Source organism: Numida meleagris, chromosome 4 (genome assembly GCF_002078875.1).
Source record: "Numida meleagris isolate 19003 breed g44 Domestic line chromosome 4, NumMel1.0, whole genome shotgun sequence".
NCBI lineage: Eukaryota > Metazoa > Chordata > Aves > Galliformes > Numididae > Numida > Numida meleagris.
Genome location: NC_034412.1, coordinates 39155852 through 39181968, shown reverse-complemented (window position 1 = coordinate 39181968; position 26117 = coordinate 39155852). Strand labels below are relative to the sequence as shown.

At 42.2% G+C, this 26117-nt stretch overlaps 1 protein-coding gene across 5 annotated transcripts in view; it reads right to left on the bottom strand.

Moving 5' to 3' along the window:
• The window catches only part of SLC20A2 (solute carrier family 20 member 2), a 58266-nt gene that overhangs the window by 18979 nt on the left and 13170 nt on the right, over positions 1 to 26117 (bottom strand). Inside the window, exons 2-9 of one of the 5 annotated variants that reach the window (XM_021394243.1) lie at positions 25463 to 25599; positions 18317 to 18459; positions 11533 to 12072; positions 7158 to 7298; positions 5859 to 5944; positions 4189 to 4285; positions 2037 to 2153; positions 1153 to 1356 (exon numbers count right to left, since the gene is read on the bottom strand). In XM_021394243.1, the coding sequence (XP_021249918.1) occupies positions 1153 to 1356; positions 2037 to 2153; positions 4189 to 4285; positions 5859 to 5944; positions 7158 to 7298; positions 11533 to 11821 (934 nt within the window). In that variant the 5' untranslated portion in view covers positions 11822 to 12072; positions 18317 to 18459; positions 25463 to 25599. Of the gene's footprint in view, positions 1 to 1152; positions 1357 to 2036; positions 2154 to 4188; positions 4286 to 4433; positions 4656 to 5858; positions 5945 to 7157; positions 7299 to 11532; positions 12073 to 18316; positions 18460 to 25462; positions 25600 to 26117 lie in introns of those variants that run through there. The other 4 variants (XM_021394242.1, XM_021394244.1, XM_021394241.1 and 1 more) reach the window with 4 other exon arrangements.

Here is a 26117-nt window from a genome sequence, read left to right as displayed (position 1 = left end):
AGCATTGGGTCTTCCACAAACACGTGGGAGGACCTGCGTTAAGTCATTTAGGACCAGCCACTCAAAGGTGATATTTGAAGCCCAAGTCCTCTAGCTCTTTGAAAAACTCAGTTATGTAAAAATTCCTTATTTGTAAAGTAAGCTCTTTTCTGAGGTTTTCTTTACTACAAATACGTGTAAGTATGTCAGCAAAGGTGGTCTTCCTGCAATGTGACACTTAATATGAGGTCACATTTCAAAAACACCTATATTTAAAAAACATTTACACAACTCAAAAATAATTAACAAAACAGAAAACAAAAAGCTCACCTTCTGCAAAAAATATTTCCACAGCTATTCAAATATTTTGTATATTTTATTTCTATCAACATAGTTATTCCTACCATATTCATTTAACATCAATGTATGCTGTAGAACAGAAAACACAGCTAAGCCAATATTTCTGAAGAAACTCAGATTACCACTGTGTAATATTCAGAACTGCTTTAGCTGGTTTTGAAGTGGAAGCTCATGCTCAAAGAGCTTCCCACCGTGATTTCTTTGATTTTGTAAGAATCAGCTGAATACCTCAGGCATTTACTTACCAAATTAAGGGGTTGCATAGACATTAGTAAAGTGATCTGAGAGTCAGCTGACTCCAAGTGGGTGGGAGAGGGGTGATACCACCACATAGAACAAAAAGAGCTTTATGCACACAAGCATACCTCTGATGAATATACGTTCAGAAAACAATGAGATTTTTCTAGTGGACATGCTCCAAATGGTCATACATTCGTCAACCAAAAACCCAAATCTTTTCATCTCCCGCTAGTAATCTTTATGCTGAATTTGACCTTCATACATCAGCTGTTTATGATCTCTGTATTTTTCCACTGCTTAAAAGGATAGGAATACCATTAAGAACAGCAAGTAAAGCAGGAAGGAAAGTAAGTTCTGCTTTCATAAAATGCACAGGCAACCAAACAAAATTGTTTTCAAGCTCCCTCTAGAAAATATCACTTGTAAATGAGAATCTTTCTCCACAAGTGGTGAAGAGGGATTAGAGCCGAACATCCCAAACACTAACTTATCATTCACAATAGAGACCTACATGCAGCAAAACACGCTATCAAAACAAGAAGATAAACCCTCTGTGCTGTCTTAGTTTCTTACCATAAGGTACACGTGGATGGTTTCCATTTGCAATAGTATCTGATGCCCCAGCAGCTTCTGTTACTGAGCCAGTAAGGGGAACTGAGCTCTCATCAGACGCTTTGGCACCAGGAAGCTCTTTAAAGACTGGTGTTTCTTCATCTTGAATTTTATCAAGACTTTCATCTGATATCCTTGACAGTGCAGCATCTTTCTTTAACCGGCCTAAAGAAATAACATGACTGTAATTCTAAACCTCTCTGTCACACTGCTTATGTTTCCAACGTTTGCATCAATGGAACAGATCCATGTGGATACAATAGCTTGTCTCCATTTCTTGCACATTATTTATTTCTAACACTTAGCTTTGTTAAATTCATCTGAGAAAATGCTAGAGCGTTCTTTAACTTCACCAACACAGGTACCTGAAGTAAAACACCAAGCTGCTCATTAATTAATGAAATCGAAACTTTTCTCTGATTTTGCAATGCTATATTTGCTGAAAGCAGCAAAGCAAACAAGTAAAACACTGTAAAACTAAAAGCTGCAATCAGTACAGCTCACTGTAAAGTTAAAGAAGTCACTTGAAGATAATCATTCTGCCAGATTTTTCTCTTAAATATTTCCTTAACAAAACATAAAATGGATTATATTCCAGGATTTATTTTCCTTTTTCTGCTAGACTCTGGAAGGCGTAAGCACTGCAATGGATTGCTTAAAGAGGTTTTGAATTTCTTCCACTGCAGGTTTTTAGGAGCAGGTTACATAAATACATGAGGAACAGCTTCAGCACGCCCTGCCTGTGGGTGAGGACTAGTCTAGATGACATTTCAAGGGCACTTCAGTTCTGAAATGAAACTCTCCACGGTTTGAAATCACTCACATTTCATCAAGCAAGTACTTACTTTCTATTTTTCTCTTCATCCAGGGGCATACAAAAATCCAAACTAAGACTGCAAATACTAAGGATACGCCGAGTGATATTAGAGCAATAGCCCACATTGGCAGTATCAGTCCAAGTACTGTGAAGACAAAAGTAAAACCCAAGCAAACTGTAAATTAACTCGACTCATTTATCTCAAGCAGTGGAACAGCAGACTTGCAAAAGCCCATGTTTGCTATGTATTCAAACCCAACGTGAACGAGCTGCTCATTTTTAACATGAATATGTCAGATGCACGCAATATTCAAAGGTCTAGTTGACCTGCAAACATTTATGGGACAGATCCTCCAAGCAATTTGTTACCCTGCCATGACCTCACTTCCAAAGAAGCCAGTGGCAAAACATCCATACCAGGGCTACTTAAACTAGTTTGTCATTACTGTATATACTAATGCATGTTTAACTCTGTTGCCCATTAGGTTAAGTATTTACCTGACCTCTGCTCTGGTCAATAAAACCTGCTGCTTAGCTTAATCTAAGCCATTACCTGCTTATAATAATAGCTTCATGTGGCAATTCTGAGCTGAGGTTCCAGTCCTACAATCTGAAACCATGCAAACAACTTGTACTCCCTTAAGATTGCCTGGCTTCCATTCTCCCAAGAGATCTCCTTGCTGTTGTTCAATTAACCAGTGTGATCAGCCCTTGATGAAGAAAGAGCGTGGACTCCGACCTTTCTGTCCCATCAATGCATGCTTATCTTGCAACTTATGTTGTTGATTCATACTTGCTGGCAAACATTGCCAAGATAGAGGCGATGGAGAATAGACATATGTTGTAAACATATATTTTCTGTGTACCAAAAATGGAGTCCCACCTTTTCATTCACACACTTTAGAGACTGCTAAGCTGAAACAGAAGGGACATTAAGATTCTTATTTCATTTATTTTGCTTAATGAGTCACTGCAGACTGCCTGACCTACTTCTGCAGAACAATTAGTCAGGAAATGTTGGTTATACAGCTGATTTACTGTGAAACATCTTGGATATCTATCCAATGAGGATTTTGACTTAAGAAAAAAGAGAAGTTGAATTATGCTTTCCTCAAAGTGGGAGCTTTGCAAACTTTTCATTAATTTCAGTAATACTATGCTATCAAGCAGAGTCTAACAGATGCGTTTGTCCAGTACATCTAGTACAGCACGTTTTAGAGAAAACAGATTTCCATTCAGAAAAGGTCATTTTCTAAACCTGTTTTCTTAATTCAGGGGACACATTAAGGAGTAGAGCCTCTTTTCAATTGTGTGATCACTCATTGTTCCAGGGCAATGATCTAACCTAAAGATAACATTCAGTTACCAGACTCTTCAATAATGTAGTTGAGAGAACTGAACACTTTTTTTCTGAACTATCTTACTGCAAAGTTATGTTTAAATATTCATTGCTTAAGTAAACTCAAACATGAACACAGAAGTGCAAATATATAAACATATAAATGCAAATAGAAGTATATAAATATAGAAACAAGTTAAAATACATAAATAGACAAAAATATAAACACAATTATAGTTAAAGTCATGAGAAGAGGTATCATTTCCTTCTACTGAGTTACAAGGAAAACGCAGCACCCAAGAGAGAAGATACATTAAATGCAGAAACAGACTTGGGGCTTCTTATCGCTGAAGGGAAATAACAAAGTAAATTTAATTAATAGGCTCTGTGCCAGATTCGTCAGAACCGTGACTCTGCTGGTTTCAGTGGAGCTATAGCATTAGATGGAGTGCACACAGCCTACCAGACTGCTCAGGACCTTTCCTCCTCGCTCTGCATACTTGCAATACCATTGAGAGTTCAAAGCACGCTCAGATGTATGAGGCCCAAGCTGGCAGCTCCATATTTCCCTTTCCTCTAAAACGGGAATCTTTTATAGCTGTGCCCATCTGCGCTAAACAGTGTTCGGGGGGAATCACAAAAACACAAGCATGAATAGAAGAACGTGTGCAAGTACATGGTTTTCTCTTGCCCTCATTAACTCCTAATGAAAGAAGTAGCAATGCAGTGTTTACAGCCACCCAAGAGCACACCATCGGAATGCTGTTATCCACAACGAATACAACACCGCAACTGCAGGAAGCCTCCCAGCCGTGCCTCTGGCTGCAGACAGCTTGCTCACCTGGTGCCCCCGTGTACATGATGGAAAACACGTTGATAGCAATGGTAGCAGCATAGAACACTGGAAGTGCGCGGAGACCATTGGGCACAGGGTCTTCCTACAGAAAAATCGGGAAAAAAGGATGCATTAGCTAGGTTTTCCAATAGATTAATATAAGCATGAACCAACATGAGGAAAATACATGCTCCCAAGCCAATGCCAGGCAGGTGGAGCCTTCAGGTGGATGATGAGGAAAGGATGTTGACCTGTATGGTTGCACTTGAACCTCCAAAGACGGTCTTCTTTTGGGGAAGCCTGACACTGTTCTTGGGGACCATGGGTTGTAGCTTCAGGTCCGCTGCAGACCTGTTGGCTGACCTGGAGGCAAGCTTCTTTCTGTGAGCATTTTCCTTTGCAGGGGGCTGTCCTGGCCACCAAACCAACCACTTTAGTTGAAGCAAGCATGTCACCATGCCTCGCTGGCCAGCACAGAGCTCAGCAATGGGCACAGGAGGCAAGCAGCTGTGCAGCCTTGCGCGCCTGGTGCTCACAAGCAGAGGCTCAGCTGACAGTGCTGAGGAAATGCACCATGCAATGCCTGGAAAAAACATTTGCGAAAAGACAGCTTTGGCCTTTTGATGAGCTCCACGTAGCTGGGAAGACTCTGATGAAGCCAAGGGGTGGCTGGTCAGATTCTGTTTCCTAATGTTATGCAGAGACACCAGGGGCATGTGCACAAGGGCACGTTCATGGGATTTTGATGATTAATTTCCGAAGTTGTGAAGTTTTCGAATGGGAACTTTTTCCCTATAGTATCTCACCCTTTATGCAGATTGTGTCATTTTAAATTCAAAGCTGTGTCCGTTCAAATTTGCCACCTGCTTCTATTGCTGATGTTTATTTACATCAGAACTAAAGAATGATGAAGCTGAGGTTACAGGTGGTGCTATTTATAGCAAAAGAATTAATTCCTCATCTATTTAAGTTCCCTGCATAACCACTAATAGGGTATCCCTTAATTTAGGTCCTTGTCATGTGCTGTACCACCTATTTTAGTACGCTGAATGGTGTGAGAGAAATGAAAAGAGCAGACAAAAGTGTTCTGCTTTCCAGTCTCTGCTGGGTAGGAAGCAAATCATCTTCCACGCCAGAGATACATGGACTAATACTACCTCAAAGCAGACCAAGGTCACTAAAACCCATTTATTCAGGTTACATGAGAATCTAGTAAATAAACAGATGCCCATCTTCTAATATCTGATGCACAAGAAAACCAAAGCTTAAAATTTCTCTGAAATATTAATGAGAGTATCTCCCAGTGAGAACTATTCTTTATAAATAACAGTTTGAATTGCTATCATGAAGCTAAGTCAACACTGAAAAAATTGTACCAATAAAGCAGCGATGTCAAAGTATAATCTTTCAATGAAACAGAACATACAATATTAATTCGCTTATGATGCACTTGCATAGCACTTTCTAAGCCTCTAATACATGTTTTGTTACTTAATCTGAGCTTTCAGAATTGCTAAGAACAAATAGAGTTCCAAAGGCTAGGTAAAGAACGACCGGTCTCCTATCCAAAAAGCAAGCCACAAACTTTCAACTCTGTGGCAATGTCCATGCTCAAATGACGGGCCAGAACATAGCCTTCATAACAGGCACTCATTATAACAACGAAATCTGCTTACCTTCTTTAGGATGAAGAATCTAATCAACACAAAAAGTACTCCAGACATCAAGCCAGACAACAGGGGGGAAATAAACCAAGAGGCAACTGTGTTGGAAAAAAAAAGAAAGAAAAGAACATGAAATATACAGTATAATATGCTTGTGTAATAGTGAAGCAGCTAGTGGTCAATGAGCAATGCATTCAAAATTGTTCTTGTACAACTGGAATGTTTCAGATATTTACTTAGAACTGGCGCAGCTCAATTTCCACTGACACTCAAGAAAGTCTAACTACTGCTTGGCACTATTAGAAACATCAGCCAAAACATTTCCAAATAACTTTGCAAGTTTAGTTATCAAATTAATCAGGAAAAAATTATCTGAGCTGATGCAGAGTTGACCAAGAGAGTTGCTAAAAATTCCTGATCACCATAACTGTGAAGGGTGCAAGCAAGTGGCAAGTAACTGCATCTAGCAGGATGCCATGTGTCTCACAGGGTAAAAGTCTCAATTTCAAAAATGCCACAGAAGCACCAATTGCAGAGAACAATGCACATAAATTTTTTTGCGGGCAAGATTTGCAAATGTTCAGGACTAATTTAACAGAAGTGGGTGGCAAAACTCCCACTGATTTCAACAAAACAGGATTAGGGCAAGGCTCTGGAAATCTCACCCAGTCACTTATTGTTTGTGACATGGTTAACTGGTTGATTCTGCTGTCATTCCAAGCTCACTACAAACTTTATTTTACTTTTGACTGAATTAAAAAAAAATACACACTGCTACAACTTCTTTAAAGCTCAACTGTATTTCTGTGCCTCCAACCTTGAGTCCCTTTAATGCAGGATTCAAGATGTGACTTGGGTTACAAGGCTTCCAAAACAATACAGAAACATCCTTCACATCCCTGCTCTGTGATGCTGACCATGGCAGTGGGAGGTTGTGATGTAAACATGTGCTGTGCACTCAGCTTTCACCTTCCTGGATCTGGTGGGTGGAGAAATATAACTGTGGGCATACATATCGCTCAGAGCAAGAACGAGGTGGTGTGAGCTGCCACAAAAAGCATTAGAAGAGGAGGAGTGTCACCTTGAAGCGCGTCTGGGAGGAAAATGTTTCCTCATCTTACTGCTGGGAAAGCACAACTTGCATTTTACCTTTCTCCAGGACTGGCCTGCAGATGTGCTGCAGCCCTCGGGTGGAAAAGAATTAATTTAAAGAGGGAGTGCTGCCAGTACAAGGCATGCTTCTGTGAAAGCTTTTGCAGTCAGTGCACACTTTTTCCCAGATCCTCCCACATAAAAGGAAATGGCAATTACCAATCTTGACAAGCTGCATCCACTGAACTCCCTGTGTGCCAATTGCGACGAGGGAAAATCCAATTGTAGCACCTACAATGCAATGGGTCCCCGATATTGGGAGTTTCAAGAAAGATGCAATCAGCTGCCAAACAGCAGAACCTAGAAGTGAGGGAGGGGAAAAGCATAAGCTGTACACAACAATAGTAAAAGAAATGTCACATAGAAAATTCTCAACCACATCCCCTCATTCTTTTACGAGCACAGCCTACACTCCACATGCACAACAGAGGTCTCCTAAAGAGAATTTTGTTCTTTCTCTGACTCCAAAAGCAGATACTACAACAGTCTAAAAGCAGCTCTGAATGCTGCATCTTATTTATGATTTTTTGTTACCAACAGCACTTCACGCTGCACAACAGGACTGCTCTTATTTGAAGGCTTTTACTATTTTTCACTATTCAGTTCATCAGACTGAACACACATACAGCTCCAGGTATGCATCAAGCTTAGTAAACCTCATTCTCTAGAAACAAACCTGGAAGCCTCCAAGTGACCAGTGTCAGGAGGCAACCATGGCTTCACTGATGAGATACCCAAGCTGCTGATTTCAGGTGCTACCAGAGAAAGGCTCAAACCCTAGCTCAGGGAGCTTTTATGTTTCTTCTCAGTGATGTGCAGACACTATCCAGAGTTCTCTACAGGATAAATTGACTGAGGAGGGAGTGAAGATGCTCACTGTCTTCATTTGTAGCTCACTGCAGCACTGGAGAATTTAGGCTGTGGAAAAAAAGATCCCTAGCACCACAGAGAGGACCTTGTATTCAGTTTTGGTTCGACATTTTGATGGTTAGATTAGACCACAGCTGGACAGCAAGCCCACCAGCATGCAGCTCCATGCTCTGACTCCTTTTCATACTGCAGCACAAAAGATCCCCTGTTCTTCTTGCAGTGGGGCTTGCGTGGGGACATCAAAATCATCTGGGCAGTGACTCAAGTTTTCTGTTTATCTTGTCTAATATTAGAGAGCTCTATGTAATATCTCTTAGTAATATCTCTTCTTCATCTTAAGACTTCATGGTCTTGAGACAAAATCTTAACACGTTACGAAGCTCCAATGACAGCAATCAAACTGCAATGAGAGATCCCATATTTTCTGGCTCATGCCATCAGTCTTCACAGATCTGCAGCAGACACAGGTGATAAAACAAGGCTGCTGAACACTCATGGTCACTCAAATCCCAGCCTCCATCCTCAATTCCAATAGGGGAGGATGGTTTGAAGATCTTGAAATGGAGTCTGGTTACACATCAGGGTTTAAAAGCACTGAAAAAGAGCTGCGATGGGGTTTTGCAGCTCCACGACACACACATCAGGAGGGGAGAGAGCAAGGAGCCAACTACTGATGCCGTATGAAGTTGCACAAGGGCTCCAGTGCAAGGAACGTAGGGGTGATGCTCAAGAGGAGGAATGGTGAAGGAACAGCCTTGACAGCAGAGGCTGACAGAGAAGACAGGTGGGAAGGTATAGAGAAATGAAGAATGAAAGGCATACTTATAAAAAAAAGCCTCAGAGACTGGTTTGTCACTTCAAACAAGCCATTATACGGTCAAGTTTCTACCTTATAAATACCAAACCTCTCAGTCTTGCCAGATCAATCTTCTGGCATCACACGCAGTTTGGAAGTCAACCAGGCTGTAAAACTGATCTCTCCTGGGGCACTATCCCAAAACAACTGGTACTCCTACTGCTATTGGAAATTCTAGATCAATCAAGGAACACCTGTCCTTTCATTTTTGGCCTCTCTTCCCATACACTAAAATAAAAATAAATACACTCTGAAACCTTTGACATGAACTTAAGAGATCAGCAAGTGGAAGTGAGGTGAAAGGGAACACACATGGTAACATCTCTGAAGAGCCAAATGAACAAAGAGATAAGTCAGCCACAGATACATAATTACACAAAAAAAAAAAATATTCTAAAAAACAGAGAAAATGCTTCCAAGTCACAGCTGCTCTACAAATGTGCAGAGATGGCTGGGATTTTTTAAGGGGAAAGTGAGGAATATGGCACTATTTCTTATTTAATCCATCCAGAAAACAAACAGAAGGGAAACAGAGGAGGACTGGTAGGTAGCCTAAGAAGGACAATGTGTTGTCTAAAGAACTTGAAGCAAGCATGTTAGAGTACAGAAGAAAATACAAATTAAGCCAGAGCAGGACTTTCCTCTGGGGCTTGCAATGCCCCAAGGCAGACACCTAAACAATCAACATCAATCCTTAACTCCTCTCCAACAAAAAATGTACGTTTCCAACCTTGACAAAACCAGCCCAGAAGCCAGAGGACTCATTAGAGCTTGTCCTGGCCCACAGCACGAATGCTCCAGTATAGAAGCACGCTACAGCATCCCAAAAGTGAGAGTCCCAAATATTCCAACCACCAAAAATCAAGAGTTTAGTAGGTTACAAATTATTACAAAATGTAGATGCAGATTATGTCATCCCCAGACACTCCCAGTGCTCCTTGCTTCCTTCTTTCTGATCAGGTGTTTGCTCTGAAAACCCCCATCTGCTGTCTGCAAGCATCAAGAGATCCTCCGGTAACATCTTGAAAGAGGACACCGTGACTGTTGGTCTCCTCCACACAGCTGGCTCCTGGAAGCCTCATTGAAATTCAGAAGCTAACTCTATTCATGGAAGCATGATCACGACGCATAAGAGAACAGAGAGAAATGTGCAGAGAAAAAAGAGGAAAAGTAAACATACAGGAGAGAAAACACAGAGAAAATATTGTACATCCAGAGGAAAGCTGGAGGTGGATTTGAGGAAAAAAATCGGAACCTGCAGTTGGAAATTTGTGCTTAATTCAGAGATTTAAAATGTGGGATTTATTCTTAATGCCCTTACTGAAGGAAGGGAATGCAACCGGTCATGAAGTTCACGCAGGCTTACGTAAACACACATGCAAATAAGTTGTTTTCCTTGAGCTTCTGGCCAGTTGCCTCCACAGGGGGCATGAGGGACATAAAACATTGCCCAGACAGGATCAGGACATCATGAAGAGATAAAGAAAGGAGAAAAGACTGCTGCTCTGGAGGCGGCGGTCAGGAGATGCAGGTCACTTACGTCTCACGTGGTGTGGGCTACTCTTGGGTGCAAGTTGGAAATGATAGAGCTAACTCAGGAAGAAAAGGGCAAATGCTGGAAGCAGAGTGACGCTCTTCAGTCATCCCACAGCTTGAGGGCAAGAGCAGGAATCTGCAGCTGGCCTTGCAAGGCATCAAGAAAGAGGAAGCAATGGAGCCCAAGAGCACTGAAGCTGTTCCAAGCAGTTGCCTTGTATGTGACAGCAGCTAATCGGCTCTTCTTTCCCTTCACCAGGGAAGGCAGCCAGCCCTCTGGAAGCTCAGGTGTGGTGAAGGTAGAAGAGGAGCATCGCCCCTCTCACACACACCAAAACCACCTCAGTCCAGCCCAGAAACTGGCAGTCTAAGCCCATCTTGATTCATGAGAATTTTTAAAAAGTGCAGAAACAGGGAAAAAAATGCATGTAGTCGATCTCTGTATGGAATCACCTACTTTTTGTGCAGGTTCTGTTTGAAAACTTTGGGGAGAGTGCTTCCCACTTGCTGTATCCTGCCCTTTAAAAGCAGGTTTGCTGTTGATCCTTATGGGAGCTCTCCAAAAGCTCACAAAGCCTCTTGCATACAAACAAAGGAGAAATACCAGGGCTTAATGTTACTTACCTCAGAACATGCCACTTGTTCTGAACAGAGATTAATTTAACTGCAAACAGAAGTGCACAGAGTATACTCAGAGCTATGCAGAACTGCTGCTGGTTTGAGTCAGAAAAAGTAAAAATCCCTTTAATGTGTGACCATCTATCTTTATTGCTCCTTGAAGTTTTGTCATGGGGCAGGATTAAACACATGATTAATCGCAATCAGTCAGCAAAACCACCAGCTCAAGCAAATATGCTTCATTTTCCTTAATTTTTGAAAACTACTTTGGCAATTCCTTTAATACTTATTCATTGTAAACTTTCTGCAGGATTTTCTTTACAGTCACAAATGGTATGCTGATATATTTTCCATTTACCACAATATAGATCTCCAAAATCTTTTTTTAGGTACTCTAAGAATACATTTATAAGATCCATTACATTAAACATTTTTTCTTCTATTAGTTAAAAGGCTGAATAGCTGAAAAACGAAAATGATTAGAAGTGTTTTTAAAAAGTAGGAGCCTAAAAAGGGAATACAAACCCCTCTATTTGCACAAAATCAGATGTGAGTCCAGAAGATCGGAAGATCTAAATTTAATTAAAACATTCACAATGAGCAGGATGACAAACGTGCAGGGAATGTTACTCGGAACAGGAAAGCATTACTTACCAACCATCGCACTGACTTCTCCTGCCATCAGCAGCTGCTCAGTGTTGTTGTACAGGTTAACATCGATTATACCTTTCCGAATCGTTTCTCCTACTTTTGCTCCCAGCAGTACCGAGCCAGTAGTTTCAAAAACTGAAGCCAAAATGCAAGCCTGGCGCAAAGTCACTACACCAGAGCCCACGGCAGTTCCGAAAGAATTGGCAACATCATTTGCACCAACTGAAAATGCTAAAATAAAAGCAATGATAAAACCCACAATGACCATCCACAGGTAATCCTCCATTGCCATCTTTCCCCAAAGCGTAGATCAGTTTCCCCTTTGCAAACAGTTAATAGTCAAGGCTGGAGGGAACTGTAACGGATTTGGAAAGCAGATTTCTTGTAAACAATGAGTTCTCTCTGGTAGTGTTAGAATGTGAAGAAACTGCTAACTGCCGATTTTCACACTACTATAAATACTGTTCATTTGCCTGCGCTCAATCAGCAGTGAAGAACATTCCATATTTTGCTCCCAAACTGGTACAGCAGTGGTGTCCTGTCCTGCAGCAGAAAGAAAAAAAAAGAAAAGAAAATTAAAAAAAGAGGGAGTACTCTGCGGAGCTTGTCTCAGTGCGTGTTTTCAGTAGTAAACAGATGATTTGAATCCCCTAATGGGACCCTGCTTTGGCATGTGACTGTTCTAAATCATAAAGCAATTCAAAAAGGTTAAAATTAGGTCACCTCCAAAGCAACACGCTTCTTGCAGTATCACTGACTGAGAAAACATTTTGATCGCTTTAAAAGGACTTAGAGAGGTTGGTGTTTTGTGTTGCATTTACTGGGCAGTGTGATAAGCCCTCTTTCTAGAAGGATTCATTTTGGCCCTTGGCACCAAGTGAGCATATAGCACGTAGGACATACAGACTATACTACACAGCCTGATTCCCAGATGACGGGCATTGCCCAGCTCCGCTCCCCTCTGCAGAGCTATCCCATTTTACCAGCTGTAGCCAGGGATGGACTCCTTTGGAAAATGATTTTTATTTGTCTATGAAACATCACCAAAATGATCTCAAGAGCACTGACATTCACATACTGCTGCTATCACATCCCAGGCAGTAAGGATATAATTTTCTTACAGCTTCTCAGCCACTGAATCAGCACAGCGATCACAATATTCCCACGTATTCCTACAGATCTATGTAAGTAAGTGTAGGAAAATATTTGACTAAAAAGCTAAACTCTCTCCTCTTTTCTGTAGATAGTTACTAATTACTAGTAAGCTTATTATAGTCAAACCATTCTTATACATATATTTGAGTATTTTTTGATGAATTTGGTTTTATGAAATCCTTTTTGAACTATGTCTTAGTCTTTAATTAGTTTAATCTGAAATATGAGTGAGATCTTTATATCAAAAATGCAGACAGGAAAGGGCTTTAAAAAATAAAAGCTTGACCATCCAGAAGGGTTTATCTTGATCTCTAGGTCAACAAGAAAGCCATTAAGTATATCTATATATACAAAGTTTAAAAACCACACTTCTACACTCAGCTGACACCTAGCTCCCTTTGACTGCTATGAAACAGAGGCAGTCTGAAACCAAAGTATTTTTGAGAGTATGTAGGGAAAAATTACCATTCCCCAGATTTGGCTCAGACAGACTGTATGAATCCCTCATACATTTGCCTCCCAAGCACTTTATCTTTAAATCAGCTGTCACGGCTGCAAAGCATTGCTGAACCCAAGCCTGAAAGGACTCGCGGGTCCATAAGCAGTAAGGACCAAGGTGGTTAAAGGCTGGAAGCAAGCACCAACCTGGAGAAATCCATCTGCCTCTTCCATTGGCTGCTTCTCTTGTAGCAGTCATCTCCACCTAAGAAGCCATCTTGTACCACCTTCCCGCCTATGCTCCAGGAACATCCCATTTTGGAGGTAGTAAGGGGTCATGGGCATATTCAGCAGGAAATATCTGCCAGCCAACTGCACACCTTGCAAAAAGCATTGCAGAGACTTGGGGGAAGACAGATGGCAAACACCGAGCCCAACTACTGCTCTCCCTCTTCGGTCTCATTCAACAATTCCACATACATGGTTTCAAAGCCATGCTGAAGTTCTTTTGAATGTACTGAAGGTCTGTGTTAGGAGGGAAGGAGGGTCTCTGCAGAGAACATCCAAAACCTCAGAGATCATGAGGAAATTAAAAAATAATGAGATGTTGCATATTCCTGACATGCTGGATCCCTGAGAACTACTAGGAGGGAAACATCACATTGAGAATTAAGTAATCGGTTCCTGAAAAGCCCTAAAGTTTATGTCAAGGATTGATCTTTTATCCAAACATACATATTAAGAAGAAAAGATTTCTTTTTTCCTCCAGACTCCACACAGGCTGGGCGATGGTTACTCCAGTCTTTTCCAGATATGGAGCAGACATCAACCCCTGAATGATTTGCACTCCAAAATAACATCTTGGAAGGTCTTAACTGCTGAAAACATTTGTATAAGGATTTTTATACTATGAGATAACATGTGAAAACGAAGCCCCAGTGCATTTTTCATGTTTGAAGACTTGTTGCCCATGAGCTCATTTCATGAGCACTCAGCCCACGGAGCGAGAAAAGACTTGAAGAGGGGGAAAGGCTAACAATATTAGGAAGAACTGATTACAGTTAGACCTTCTCTGCCTGAGAAGGAGGACAAAACTTGTGACATGCAACCAGGAGACACTGAGACATGCCAATGCCTACCCCATAGCCCGGGAGCCTTTCCCAGTTATCCTCACACTAAGAGCCGTGTTACATACCTTGCTTCAGATGGAAGCACAACAGAAAGCATAATTACTCAAGATAAAGTGTTTACAAAGCAGTAGTTTGAGCAGTTCAGCCTGCAAGGCATTCTGAGGACTGACTCGCCGTTGCTTGAGATGGGGACTGTGGCTTCAAAATTCTCTGCAGAGAGCATGTGTGCAAGCACGGGGATAGAGAAACATTTTTCCTTACTCTGTTAGATTCACTCATTTTTATTTATGTATGTTGCATTTATGACGAGAGATGAAGTGCTAGACCAAGCTCCTTCCCTGATGCTGGAGATTCGTGATTAAATTCCTTACCCTGCATGCATTTGTACAGCACCTTGGCCAAGTTAGCTACTGTGCCTCAGCATCCTCTCCGGAAAATGGGAAAACTTGCCTGAAATGCACATGCATCCACAAACACAGTGGTTATGAGAGTCCTGTTTCCTTCAGACCCATGAGATGCTAGCAAATCCTTGTTTCCAGCTGAGGTCTGTCTCCCATCCACTTACCAACCAACCTACCAATTTTCTGTGGTGACCCAATCTCTTGGATGTGGGAAAGCAGAGACGTTGTGACATTCCCCACCACAGCAGAGCTCATAGGACAGCATTTTTTCAATCCAGTTTCTCCAGCTTCCAAAATAAAATGCTAAGTCACAAGGCTGCCCTTACAGCTTCCCTGGGGGATGAGCTCCAGGTGGTCCCAAAGAAATGAAGGCTGAAAGCGTGTGTACTGAGGCAAAAAGTTCCTAAATCTCCTGGTGAGGGCCACAGAGTCTCAAAGTGTGCTGGTGAGGCTCTTAGCAAAGGTCTCAGAGAGGTAGCTACATGACATCCATCCCTGGAATGCCATATGGAGAGGAAGGGATGCCTGCAGCAAGGTGCCACTGCGAGAATCAACACAGAGGTCCTCCTCCAAAGTCTTGACTCAGTTTCACCAGGGCCAGAACACAGCAGTAGCTATACCTTGTCTTTAACACAACCAAAATCCAAGTGAAAAGAGGAAAAGGAATCGGCAAATTTAGAAACTAACATGTAGGCAGTGTTTGAATAGCTAGGCGTTACTACTTTCTCCTTAAGTAAACAGGAGATGTTAAATGCTTAAGGAAAGAAATGGAAAGAAGGAAGAAAAAACATGGTCACATCTGCTCCTCTGTGAAAGTTTTCAGAAATGCAAAATATCCTGCAAAGCAGGCCAGTGACTAAATACAGACTAAATCTTGTAGCGTGCTTCTTTCTGGAGCCCAAAATACATCTGGCATGCTTGGGCACGCTGAGCTATGCCCCTCCTCACCTAATCTAGCCCACGAGCCTGCGGTATTTTGAGTTGTTGCTGGGACAAAAAAGAAATGGGGAAAAACACCACACAGGAGAGTCTGACAGACCGTCGGCTTTGCATGACAGCTGGAAGTCTCCAGCCTGTTTTGCTCTTTTGTATTTTCTTAATATGCCTCTGTGATGCCAAATGCAATTAAGCCTGACCTGCTCAGCGCTGGGAGATCCTCAGCTTCACCTGCGAGACCAATGTCATCTCCCCAGCCGGCTGCACCAGACGGAGAGATTACCGTGTCAGAGTGCAGGGCCCCGCAGTGTGTGGTGAGGCCGGGCCTGCAGGGCGCAGGGCACCGGGCCCAGGCCACAGTGCACACCTCTGCAGGATGCTGCGATGCGTGCATGTGGAACGATGTTGGGGCGAGTCTTCCGGCCACAGGAAGCTGATTTGGCATTAAAGGCAGAGTTGTTAGCTAACGTGGCTTTCTTCTGATCAATCATTAGTATGGCATTCTTGGGCCTTGTGAAGTGGGCTCTTCCAGTGGACTTATTAACTTGCGCTTCCATGCGAAAAACCTGATTTTTGGAAATGCTAAGCACATCCTCCCTGGCAGATGACCCAGACAGCCCCTAAGATATTAGTTTGCCTCTTGCTGACCATCTCCTCAGAGTTCCTCCTTCCTTGGAGGAAGGGAGTAGAACGACAGCCAGGTGAGGGGCACCACAGCTCACTGTGAGCGACAAGCAGATGGGCAGGAAAAGTCCGGAAGCGAGAAGCAGGAGATCATTTCAGGACATGTTTATATGCGGGCACTTACTAAGAGAGCTATTCTGGAAACTATTCACAATACATTTCTAAGCGTGGGCAAGTTTTTTAGTGAAAAATTAACAGGAAATTGGAAAGATGATGTTGTCAGTTCTTATTTTTTTAGCCAAACAGATTGCTGCTGGAGAGAACAGAAAACCACCTAACAACAGGGACGAATGGTTAAACAAACGCTTAGGACTAAGTTCAAAGTCTGAGGAAGCGATCTCAGTGCATTACCCACCAGCAGTCCAGCTGGGTGACAGAGAGGAACAAACACAGACCCAATAAATGCTCTTTCATCTTCTCTCTCCTGAAAATTAGGGGAGAATCCACTGCATTCACGTGAAACATTAAAATGTACATAAATCACACTGCACACAACCCTCCTGCTCTCAGCAGCTGCCTCATCCTGGAGTTTAAAGCTTCACCCTGCTACAGACAGAATGGGGATTCAGCGAGTTTCCATTTTCAACAGTTGTTTTTGTTCTTTTTTCTGTTGTTGATCACGTATGAGCAAAAAATCAAAAGATGGCAGCTAATATAATATTCCTAAAGACAACTATTACAAATAGTCCACTTTGCATTATGACAAGAGATACAGGGGAGGACAATTTCTTCTCCCCCGCAGTGCTCAAAACAGCAAATATTTTGTTAGACTGCTGTGTTTAATTTGCACCGACAGGACCTTCACTTCTCATTACCAGTGGCTGAAAAGTCTGCCTCAAACGTTTACCACACTGGGGCTTTCAGGAGTTCATTCCATCCCTCCCAAATATCTGTGTGCTGTTCTTTACGTAAGACACATTTGTCAGGCTTGCCACCTATGTAAATAAGTGCAGGGATCTTCTAAATTCATAATAGCTCTGGCATTGCAGCCTATTGGTACAAAATACAGCGCTGCACAGAAATCAGACTTGATTTATAAGCAAAGCCCTGTTCAAAAGTTCACAAAAGTTCTAGTTCCTGCTCGGGCCATAAGACTCACAAAGTATCTGCTTTAAGTTCCTAATATTACATCTGTGATATGGAAGGTGGTACAATTCAAGTCGTTCAAGACTAAGAACATCCCTATATGGCTGTAAATTACATGCACAGGACTTGTCACAAGGCCAAGCGTGGTGCAAGTTTAATGCTCCAGGACACAAAAACCACCCTCGATTTACTTTTAAAAATCAATTACCACATACTCAGAAGCAGTTTTGAATCAATCAGTTCCTATTTTAACACAGTCGCTATGTGTTTGTGCATACTTGGCACTACTACTCGATATGGAAGCGGCACTGAAGTTCACAGCTTTCCAGGGGTTCCTATCAAGTTTAACACTGCGGAGAGGGACTGTCACCTTCAGTTTCCAAAACCTCCAGAGGATGCTTTGTTTTCCCAGACCCTAACAACCTCTGTTTCCACTACAAAAAGGTCAGAAATCCAGATAAAATATTTAGTGTGAGATCACGTTGCCGAAAACATTCACTGAAGTGATAGAGAACAGTCATGCATAAGTAGTAATTCTGCAAACCAGTGAAGTAAGCTAGGCAACTTATCAACAAGTCCTCGTTCACCTGTCGATAAAGATATTTTTAAGAACTGAAGAGCAGATTTATCTTTCAGTGTCTGAGCAAAGTCTTTCTAACATGCAAATAGTTTTTATGATTCTACACAAGAGATTTCTAAGATCTGCTTAGAGAAAACAAACAAGTGCTTTGTGGATATTAAAATTACCTTTTATAAAAGAAAGCCATGCACAGAAACCTTTAGAACTCACCCAATACTTAGAAGTTGTTTCAAGAGAAACAGGAGCTAAGTTCTCTCAGTGACATACCTTCCTGATTGTAAATAGAGGCTGCAGTCTAAAATAGATAGCCTATCATTCAGCACAGCCACATCTGAACATGCAAACTTCCAGAGGGTATAAAGAGTGCTGCGACTTACACAGGCAGTCCTCGGATAGAATTCCCTCCAGCACAGGGGAGCCCGCAAGACAGCTCCGAGAAGCATCAGCGCGAGTCCAGAGCCGTGTTCAGGAGGTGGAAATCTGCCTCCTCTTAAGCAAAGAATTCTGCTGGGGGTGGGCACTGATAAAACACAACACTGCGTCACAATTGCACTCGTTAGGCAAACCAATCCAAGGAAGCTCATATTAAAACAACAAAATGCTCTCTCTCTTTTTTTTTTTTTCCCCCTGAGCACAGGCATAGACCAGATAGTGTATCTCCTCTTTTTTTTAAATCTCTTACCATGAGCAGTGACCACTGGGCATTTTGGGGTGACCGGGTGGGCTCTGAGAAGCCCCAGGCCTCCCCTTTGCAAGCACACTGAGCGTACGCTTAACGTAAACGGTGAAAGTGCGTTTAGCAAGAAAGTACGCACATCCGATTCAGGAAAGATGTTGCACGCTCGTTACTTTATCCATGTCAGTAGAGGTCTCACAGGCTACGCAGACTGCAGAAAGCTGAAGATGTGCACGAGTGTGGGCTGGAGCAATGCCCACGCAAGCAACTTCACTTACAAAAGTTCAGCCTCAATTACCCAGTCAGAATTCCTTGAACCACCTTCCTTGGAGTGGGAAGAAATTTTGCATCTGTGTCAGGGCAAAAATAATGTTTGCCTAAAAGCATCTGGCTTAGCTTTATGCAAAATATATCCCTGAATACCATAGGATACAATCAAACCATTTCATTCAGCAAAAAGGAATTTAAATCAAAACGTCACTGTTGTGGTTTAAAAATCTGATACATGTACATTTACTTCAAGGATAAACCAGGCTTCCGGTTTATAAGTAAATGGCATTTCAAACTTAACATTTTTTCTAAACTTTTAGGTTTTACTCCATTCTGAAACATCCAAAGGCATGGCATCATATTCAAACATAACAAACTTAAATTTGCCATGTCCTCCACATCTGAGAAAAAAACAAATCACTGATTGAAATCTGCAAACACAGAGCCGGAAACTTAATTCTTACCCCATCTATATTTTCAAATCTGAATAAAGTCATAATATTCCTGAACAAGGAGCTAAAGGATTTCCAAACTGTTTGAGCTCAGCTGCAGATCATAGTCAGGGATAATTTGGTAAATCTGAAAAGTGGTTTATATTTGTTAAAAAAATCTCACATGGATTAGCAAACCTGCATCATCTTCTACAGAGAATTGGGGCAAATCTCAAGCTAGAAATCTCTAATGCAGAAATGACATAAAAAGCCTCCAATTAAAAAAAAAAAAAGAAAAAAGAATGATAAACATCAGGCCAGGATTCCTTACAAGAAATGTTAACTCTTTACAGAAGGTCAACATCCAACCACTATGAAGCTCGCCCCGTGGCCCGTAGCTTTGTGCACAGCTAAATCTCAGGTCTGGTTGGAGAGTCTCTCCTTTTCGTGCTGTAATTGCTGGCAAACAAGCTCACCAGTTTTAGAAAAGTGAGAGAAAGTGGTGCTCTCACACTGGTTTTCCATTCTTCACAAAAGCCACGCACGTTGACAATGAGAAGGTTCATCTTTTCCTGCAGGTCTAAACACATCCTACTTTTTATCCTAGTTTTTAAAAGCAGCATCAATCAATCCAAATGAGAGCGAACCTGATTGTAAACATGAAGTCAGCTTGTATTTATAGGTCCAGATTCCAAGGATTTAAGGAAGTGAATCAACAAACACAGAAACTTTCTCGGAGTACTTATTTAGCTTTATACGGTAGAAAAAGAAAAAAAACAAATGAAAAAAATACCTAAGAAAAAAACGGAACACAAAATATTATTTCACGTTCTGTTTATAGCTGACATGCTGTTGATGCCTGGCATGGTAAAGCTCAGACAGGAAGGATCAGAGGCAGATCCAGTCCCCCTCCAGCTCTCCCTGAACTATGGTTCATCCAGCTTGGCGCACCACACACAAGCGTGCAGCTGCAGGTAGGAAGGCCTTCCAGACGACACTCCTTGGCCGGGCTACTTGGGAGGTACCTCCATCTATCCCCAAAGCCAAAGCTGCCAGCCAGCGCTGTGGGAACCATCTCAGACCCACACAGACAACAAAGTGGAACCCTTTGGGTGCCACTTCCCATGAGCAAGCCTGACCACAGCCGTGGTTTCTTGTTGACGTAAACTTCAGAGCAATTGCAAGGATATAATAAACAGCACAGAAAAAGGAAATATCTTTCAAGCTTTTGTTCTGCTAAATCAGCATTGTGGACCTCAGGCATGGGAAAAGCCAATCCAAGATAGGTTGATCATTAAAAAAAGTTACAATTTGGGATACCACTAAAGAAACAGGCAAAGGAAAATCTATACGACCACATAATAAATGATCAGGATTGGCTTCTGGCAATGGTGGCACCAGCTGGGTTCCCATCAAAACAAATATTTGTAGAAATGATAAATACTACATGTTACAATCACAATCAGATATTGTAATTTTTTTTTTTCAATTGTAAATTACTCTGGAAAGTCCACAGCGGAGAGATCCCTGCTTGATTCAACAAACCCAGTGTAGGCGGATTTATATTCTGCTTTAAATAGACTAATAGGATGTGCTGATTAAAATAATCAACTTGCATTAGTTATTTTCTGAAAGATGCCCAGGTTCTTTTTTTATCAGTAACTAAAGCACCATTAATTTGCAACTTCAGGCCACTGTTATATCAAATGTAACTGCCTCCTTTAGCCATTCAGATGGGAAAGCTACATATTTATGCAATTAGAGGTATTCTAAAATGCATACAGCTTGAGAAGAAAATAATGGGGGTTGGCTGGCTGTCATTTTCTAACATGAAAAACTGTAGGATTTGGAATCTGAATACCTGCAAGCTGTGTTTAGTCAGAAAAAGCAATGCAGTAAAAGCATCCAAAAGCTGCACAACGTTGTTCCAGTTGCGCTCTGATGTCTTAAATGAGGTTACTGACCAATTTTCGGACTTCCGTATACCTACTGATACTCTAAAATTGCGAGCCACGAACAGTTGGAACTCAGCACTTCTGATTTTGTGTTTGCGCCCCTGATCCTACAGGGAATCACCACCTCCAAATGAAGAAGAGAAAGTGAATGGGCATAAAGGAAAAATGAAGGTGGATGAGTGGCTCTGAATTTCTCTTCTGCAGATGCCAGACCTGGAGACGCTCCTGAGCAAAGCCACAAACACCGCTTGAGCTGGAATGAGCCTGCTTCGATCAGCAACTGTGTACTCACTTTTGCATTTTGGGTAGCAAGCTCCAACACATTCTGTAATCTATCAGGATAATCTCCAAATAGAAAGAGATATATCTGTATTTCACTGCGAGGAAAACCATCTCAGGACTGTCTGTAAAGCCTAATGTCATAGACATAAAAATTAAAAAGCTGCTGGACATTGAGGGATGGATTGCCATTTTTGCTCTAAGGAAGCAAAAAATTTGGGCAGGCTTTTTTTATCAACTCCAAATTCTGTCACATTGCCATGTGAAACTTTTTTTTCCAGCAAGCCCTTGATCTCCCAGGGTGGACAGGCCATCCCAATGAGGAGACTTCCATTCCCAGTGGCCAAGGTGAACTTGCTGTACTTACATTAACATGCAGGGAGAGCTGCCATACTGCAGTATGACTCCGCTTGAAGCCACCCATTATCTTTTGAGCAAATAAGCCCTGGGAAAATGGAAAGGAGGAAGCCACAGCTGGAACTGCTGGAGGCCAAGCCTGGCCTGGAGGATGACAGAGGCTGGGAGAGTGAAGCTGACTCCAGCCCCTGTTCACAGCACAAGCCCATGCTGAGCCAGCGGAACTTCAAAGGCAGCAAAACCATTCTGGAGAATCAAGGCTTTGGTCAACGCTGATTCAAGCACTGCTCCACTTAATGCCAGGAACCAACTGGACTTGTATCACCCCAACTCTGGCTGATTCACCGAGGCTGGACTTACAACATCCATATTAAGTGCAAGGGAATGGGAGAACTGCTGCCCTGAGTCTCCTGGGAATTTATCAACTATCTCCCCCCCCCAGCCCCACCTCTAAAGTAAGCAACCAACGTGGGCAATGCAATTCTAAAAACCCTGGCTGCCGCTAACAACTCAAGCAGCATTATTTCGAATTACTAACCAACCTACACTAACTACACGTAGAACACAAAAATTGCCTGTGAAATGTTAAGGGCAGTTTGGAAATCCAATGTTTGGCAAATTCAAAGGCTTATGCAAAGATCCCCTCAGTAAAAAGCAAGAATGAGGTTGCCAGAATTCAATAATGGGAATTTTCAGGGAAAGAAAATATCCCCAAATTGCCTGCCATTCTCATTTCGTCTGAGGTTTCAGATGACTGCTGTGATGTCTTTTCCCACTGAGCTACAAGAGAACTCTCGGGCTCCCCTCAACCCAGTGACCCTCTCTCTCAAGAGGGATGCAGAATGAATAAGCAGTTATCAACACGTCCAACCATCCTGACTGGCACACACCGGCATCCTCCAAAACCAGCATGTCCACCATGACAGAAGATCAGGCACTGCTGAAATGAGTTAGCTGACTGCTAAAAGGAGGAAAGGACCAGTGATGAAGTTATAAAGGTGGCAACACCAATGCAGCCATTGAAAGCTGTGGCTATGGCTTCAGGTTGTTGGAACAGTAGCCAGCTATGACACCTAGGAGCCTGGTGATGACATACACAGGGCTTAATACTGTTTGGAGACAGGTCCAAGCCACTTCTGTCACCAGGGTGAGAGAGCTCCCTCCTCACACTGTCTAGCACACGCTGACCACATGAAGAACAGCACCTGCCACCCAATAGGTCTGTTTGCCCCCAAAGATCAATAGGTGCTGATCTCTGTTCTTCGGAGTCTACGTAGTGGTCCACTTCTATCTCCCATAGTCTCCACTGGTACAAACACGGGGAGCACAGTGGTGAGACAATATCCTTACGGTCCAGCTCTAAGAGAGAGTTAACACACAGGCTGCTTCACTGGAGGCTGATGGTGCTGCTGGAGCAAACAGGTGGCTGACAGACCTGTCATGTTGGCTGGTAACTAAATCACTGCCGATGTGACATGCCAAAGAATGTCCCACGACTGGGGGCATGGCTTGGCAAATACCTGCAAAAAGAACTTACTAAGGGCATGCAGTGCTGTGAAGTAGGTCAAGCAAAGCCAGGCTTTACTCTCTGCAAAGGGTCGGTCTCCACTTCAATGCTTCTCTCGTGCTAGACCAAGCGCTGAAAACCTTAGGAAAAGTTGCCACACAAACAAGATTAATATAGGGAGTTGGTCAAAGATCTTGTTATCAAGGACACTCCCTCAGATGAGTGACTGCTGATGGAGAGATGACTCCATGTTTTATCTGGGATTTTTCTAACCTGCAAGCAAGCCCTGGTAACATCAGTGTTTCTGCTTCGGCAGTCCAGCGCCCATGTCTCAGTGGAGCACACGGAGTGGTCCTAAAGACACGGGCAGGATAATGGGAGACACGCTGCCTCCGGTGAACTGACAAGTGTATTCGTCTGCAGCAAGAGCTCGAACAGCTAAAATTTCTCTGCTTGCTGACATACAAGCTATAAAGAGAAGAGAAAGTCATTAAGGTAGCAGAAGATATTTCCTTGAGTACATGGCACCAGAAAGCAGTGCCAGTGACTGGTATGCCTCATCCTCTTAAAAAGGTGTTTATAGCTAAGCTGCGATGGCGATAATGATGCATTACAGCACCTCGATGGTTGCCCAGAGGAGGAAAGACAGCGTGGATGCTGCTGAGAGGTCAGTAATAGCAAAGGGTATCCCAAAAGGAACCCTCCCCTCCTCCTGCCTTTCTGGAGAGGGGCAAAAACCAGACATAGCTGTTCTAGGGCTCTGCTGTGCCCACCACAGTTTGGATAGGGACTTCCCTTAATCTGCCCAACATGAGGAATGTGCACCTCAGTACAGCCCTGTTCAAGGGAGAGAAGAACACAAAAAAAAACAAAAAGAAGTCAGCCATGTATGACAACAGCATCAAGTGAAGAGGGTCCTCTGGAGAACAGGTGTAAGTGCGGAGCACAGCTCTTGCAGGACTTGGAAGAGACTACTGAATCCTCCATGGTATTGACAAAGAAAAAGGAATCAAAATCACCAAATGGCAGCGTTTGCAAAGGACCTCTACAGATCATTGAGCCCCTCCTCCCTGCTAACGCAGCTTCCCTACAGTAGGTCACACAGGTAGGCGTCCAGATTGGTCTTGAATATCCCCAAAGACAGAGACTCCACAACCTCTCTGGGCAACCTGTTCCAGTGCTCTGTCACTCTCAGTGTAAAGAAGACTCACCGTTATCCAAAAATGAATGAGGATCAGCCAAAAACAAAATATAATCAACACATAAAAAAAACCCAAAACATTAAACGAATAATCTATCATTAATAAACAACTGGTCGTTTCTGGTCACTGAGATCTTCAGCAGTCACAAAAGGCATTTCCTTTCATATCTGCTCTACACAGAAATTAAAAAGGGAAAATTAATTATCCCATTCTTACAACTGTCAGTCAGTTCCTCAGCCTTGAATTAACTATGCATTGAACTGAATCTGCTGAATACAATGATGTGAAAAAAAACCAGTTGCCCTGAAACTGTGGCATACATTACTCCCAAAATGGGCTTAATACTTCAATCAACACTTTCTCCAGTGTTTAACCAATTACTTTCTGCAATTCGATTTTTGTCTTCTTTAAAACTTCTGTAGATGTGAACTCCTTTCAGTCACTTCTCGTAATACAAGTAGCTAAACAAATTACAATACATTTAAATTATATTACAAGTTTCTTTTTCCTTCAAATCTGACAGAGCAGGGTTTTAAAATAAGCATGATCCTTTCCAGTTTTAAAACTTCTCAACTGAGAAAAAAAAAATCATTTTCCATTCTCTAAAGCAATCCAGAATGTACCCAGACCACACTTTTCAGTCGTGTACATTCAATTTTGGAAGACGCTGGCGTCACTGATCTAAGGTGAAATTCAGGTATGCAGAAGGCTATTAGGTATCTACTTTAAACCATAGTTGTCAGTTGCTGACAAAGTGCTTTTAAAATTTTTAAAAATTACAAGCAGTCCATTGGCTCATCCACTAATCCTGGGCTTTTACGCTGCCTGGGGTTCATAAGGACTTACTCAGAAAACGGAGAGAATTTCATTGCACAAACTCAGAGGCACAGCTCTCCATCAGGCAAGCCTTCCCGGCTGAGTGCCTCCCGGCTCGACCCAACAAGGCGTACACCAGGCAAGGAGCAACGCTGGGGAAGCACCAGCTGCACAGAGTGAGAGGTGATACGAAGAAAAGAGAAATGTTCAGGTTTGCTTGTTTGCTTGCAGCAACAGACACTGAAGTTTATTGGTTTCAGTTTCAGCAGCTAAAAATCCATGAAAACATTTTAATATTATACAGACAATACTATCCCATATTAAATTTTCTATCAAAGTAATAATATAGGCCAGGATTTTCTCACAGTCATTCTGATTTACTTATCAATTAGTACAATAACACCTATTTTAAAATATAAATATTACGAAGTGCAAATAGCTTTTTTATCTCGGTATAATTTAGCTGTTCAATTAGACGGAAATATCTACGTTAAGAGACTGAAAAAATAACCCAGTGTTACAATACAACAGTTAGCTATAAAAATAGCTGGACGCATTCTCAGCCACTGTCTCTCAACCGTTCCCTTTATATCCACTGTAAAACTGCTTCCAACACGCTAATCACATCCATTCTGAAGCAACTAAAATTATATGATTTCAAACTATTTTCATTAGAAAAACAGTC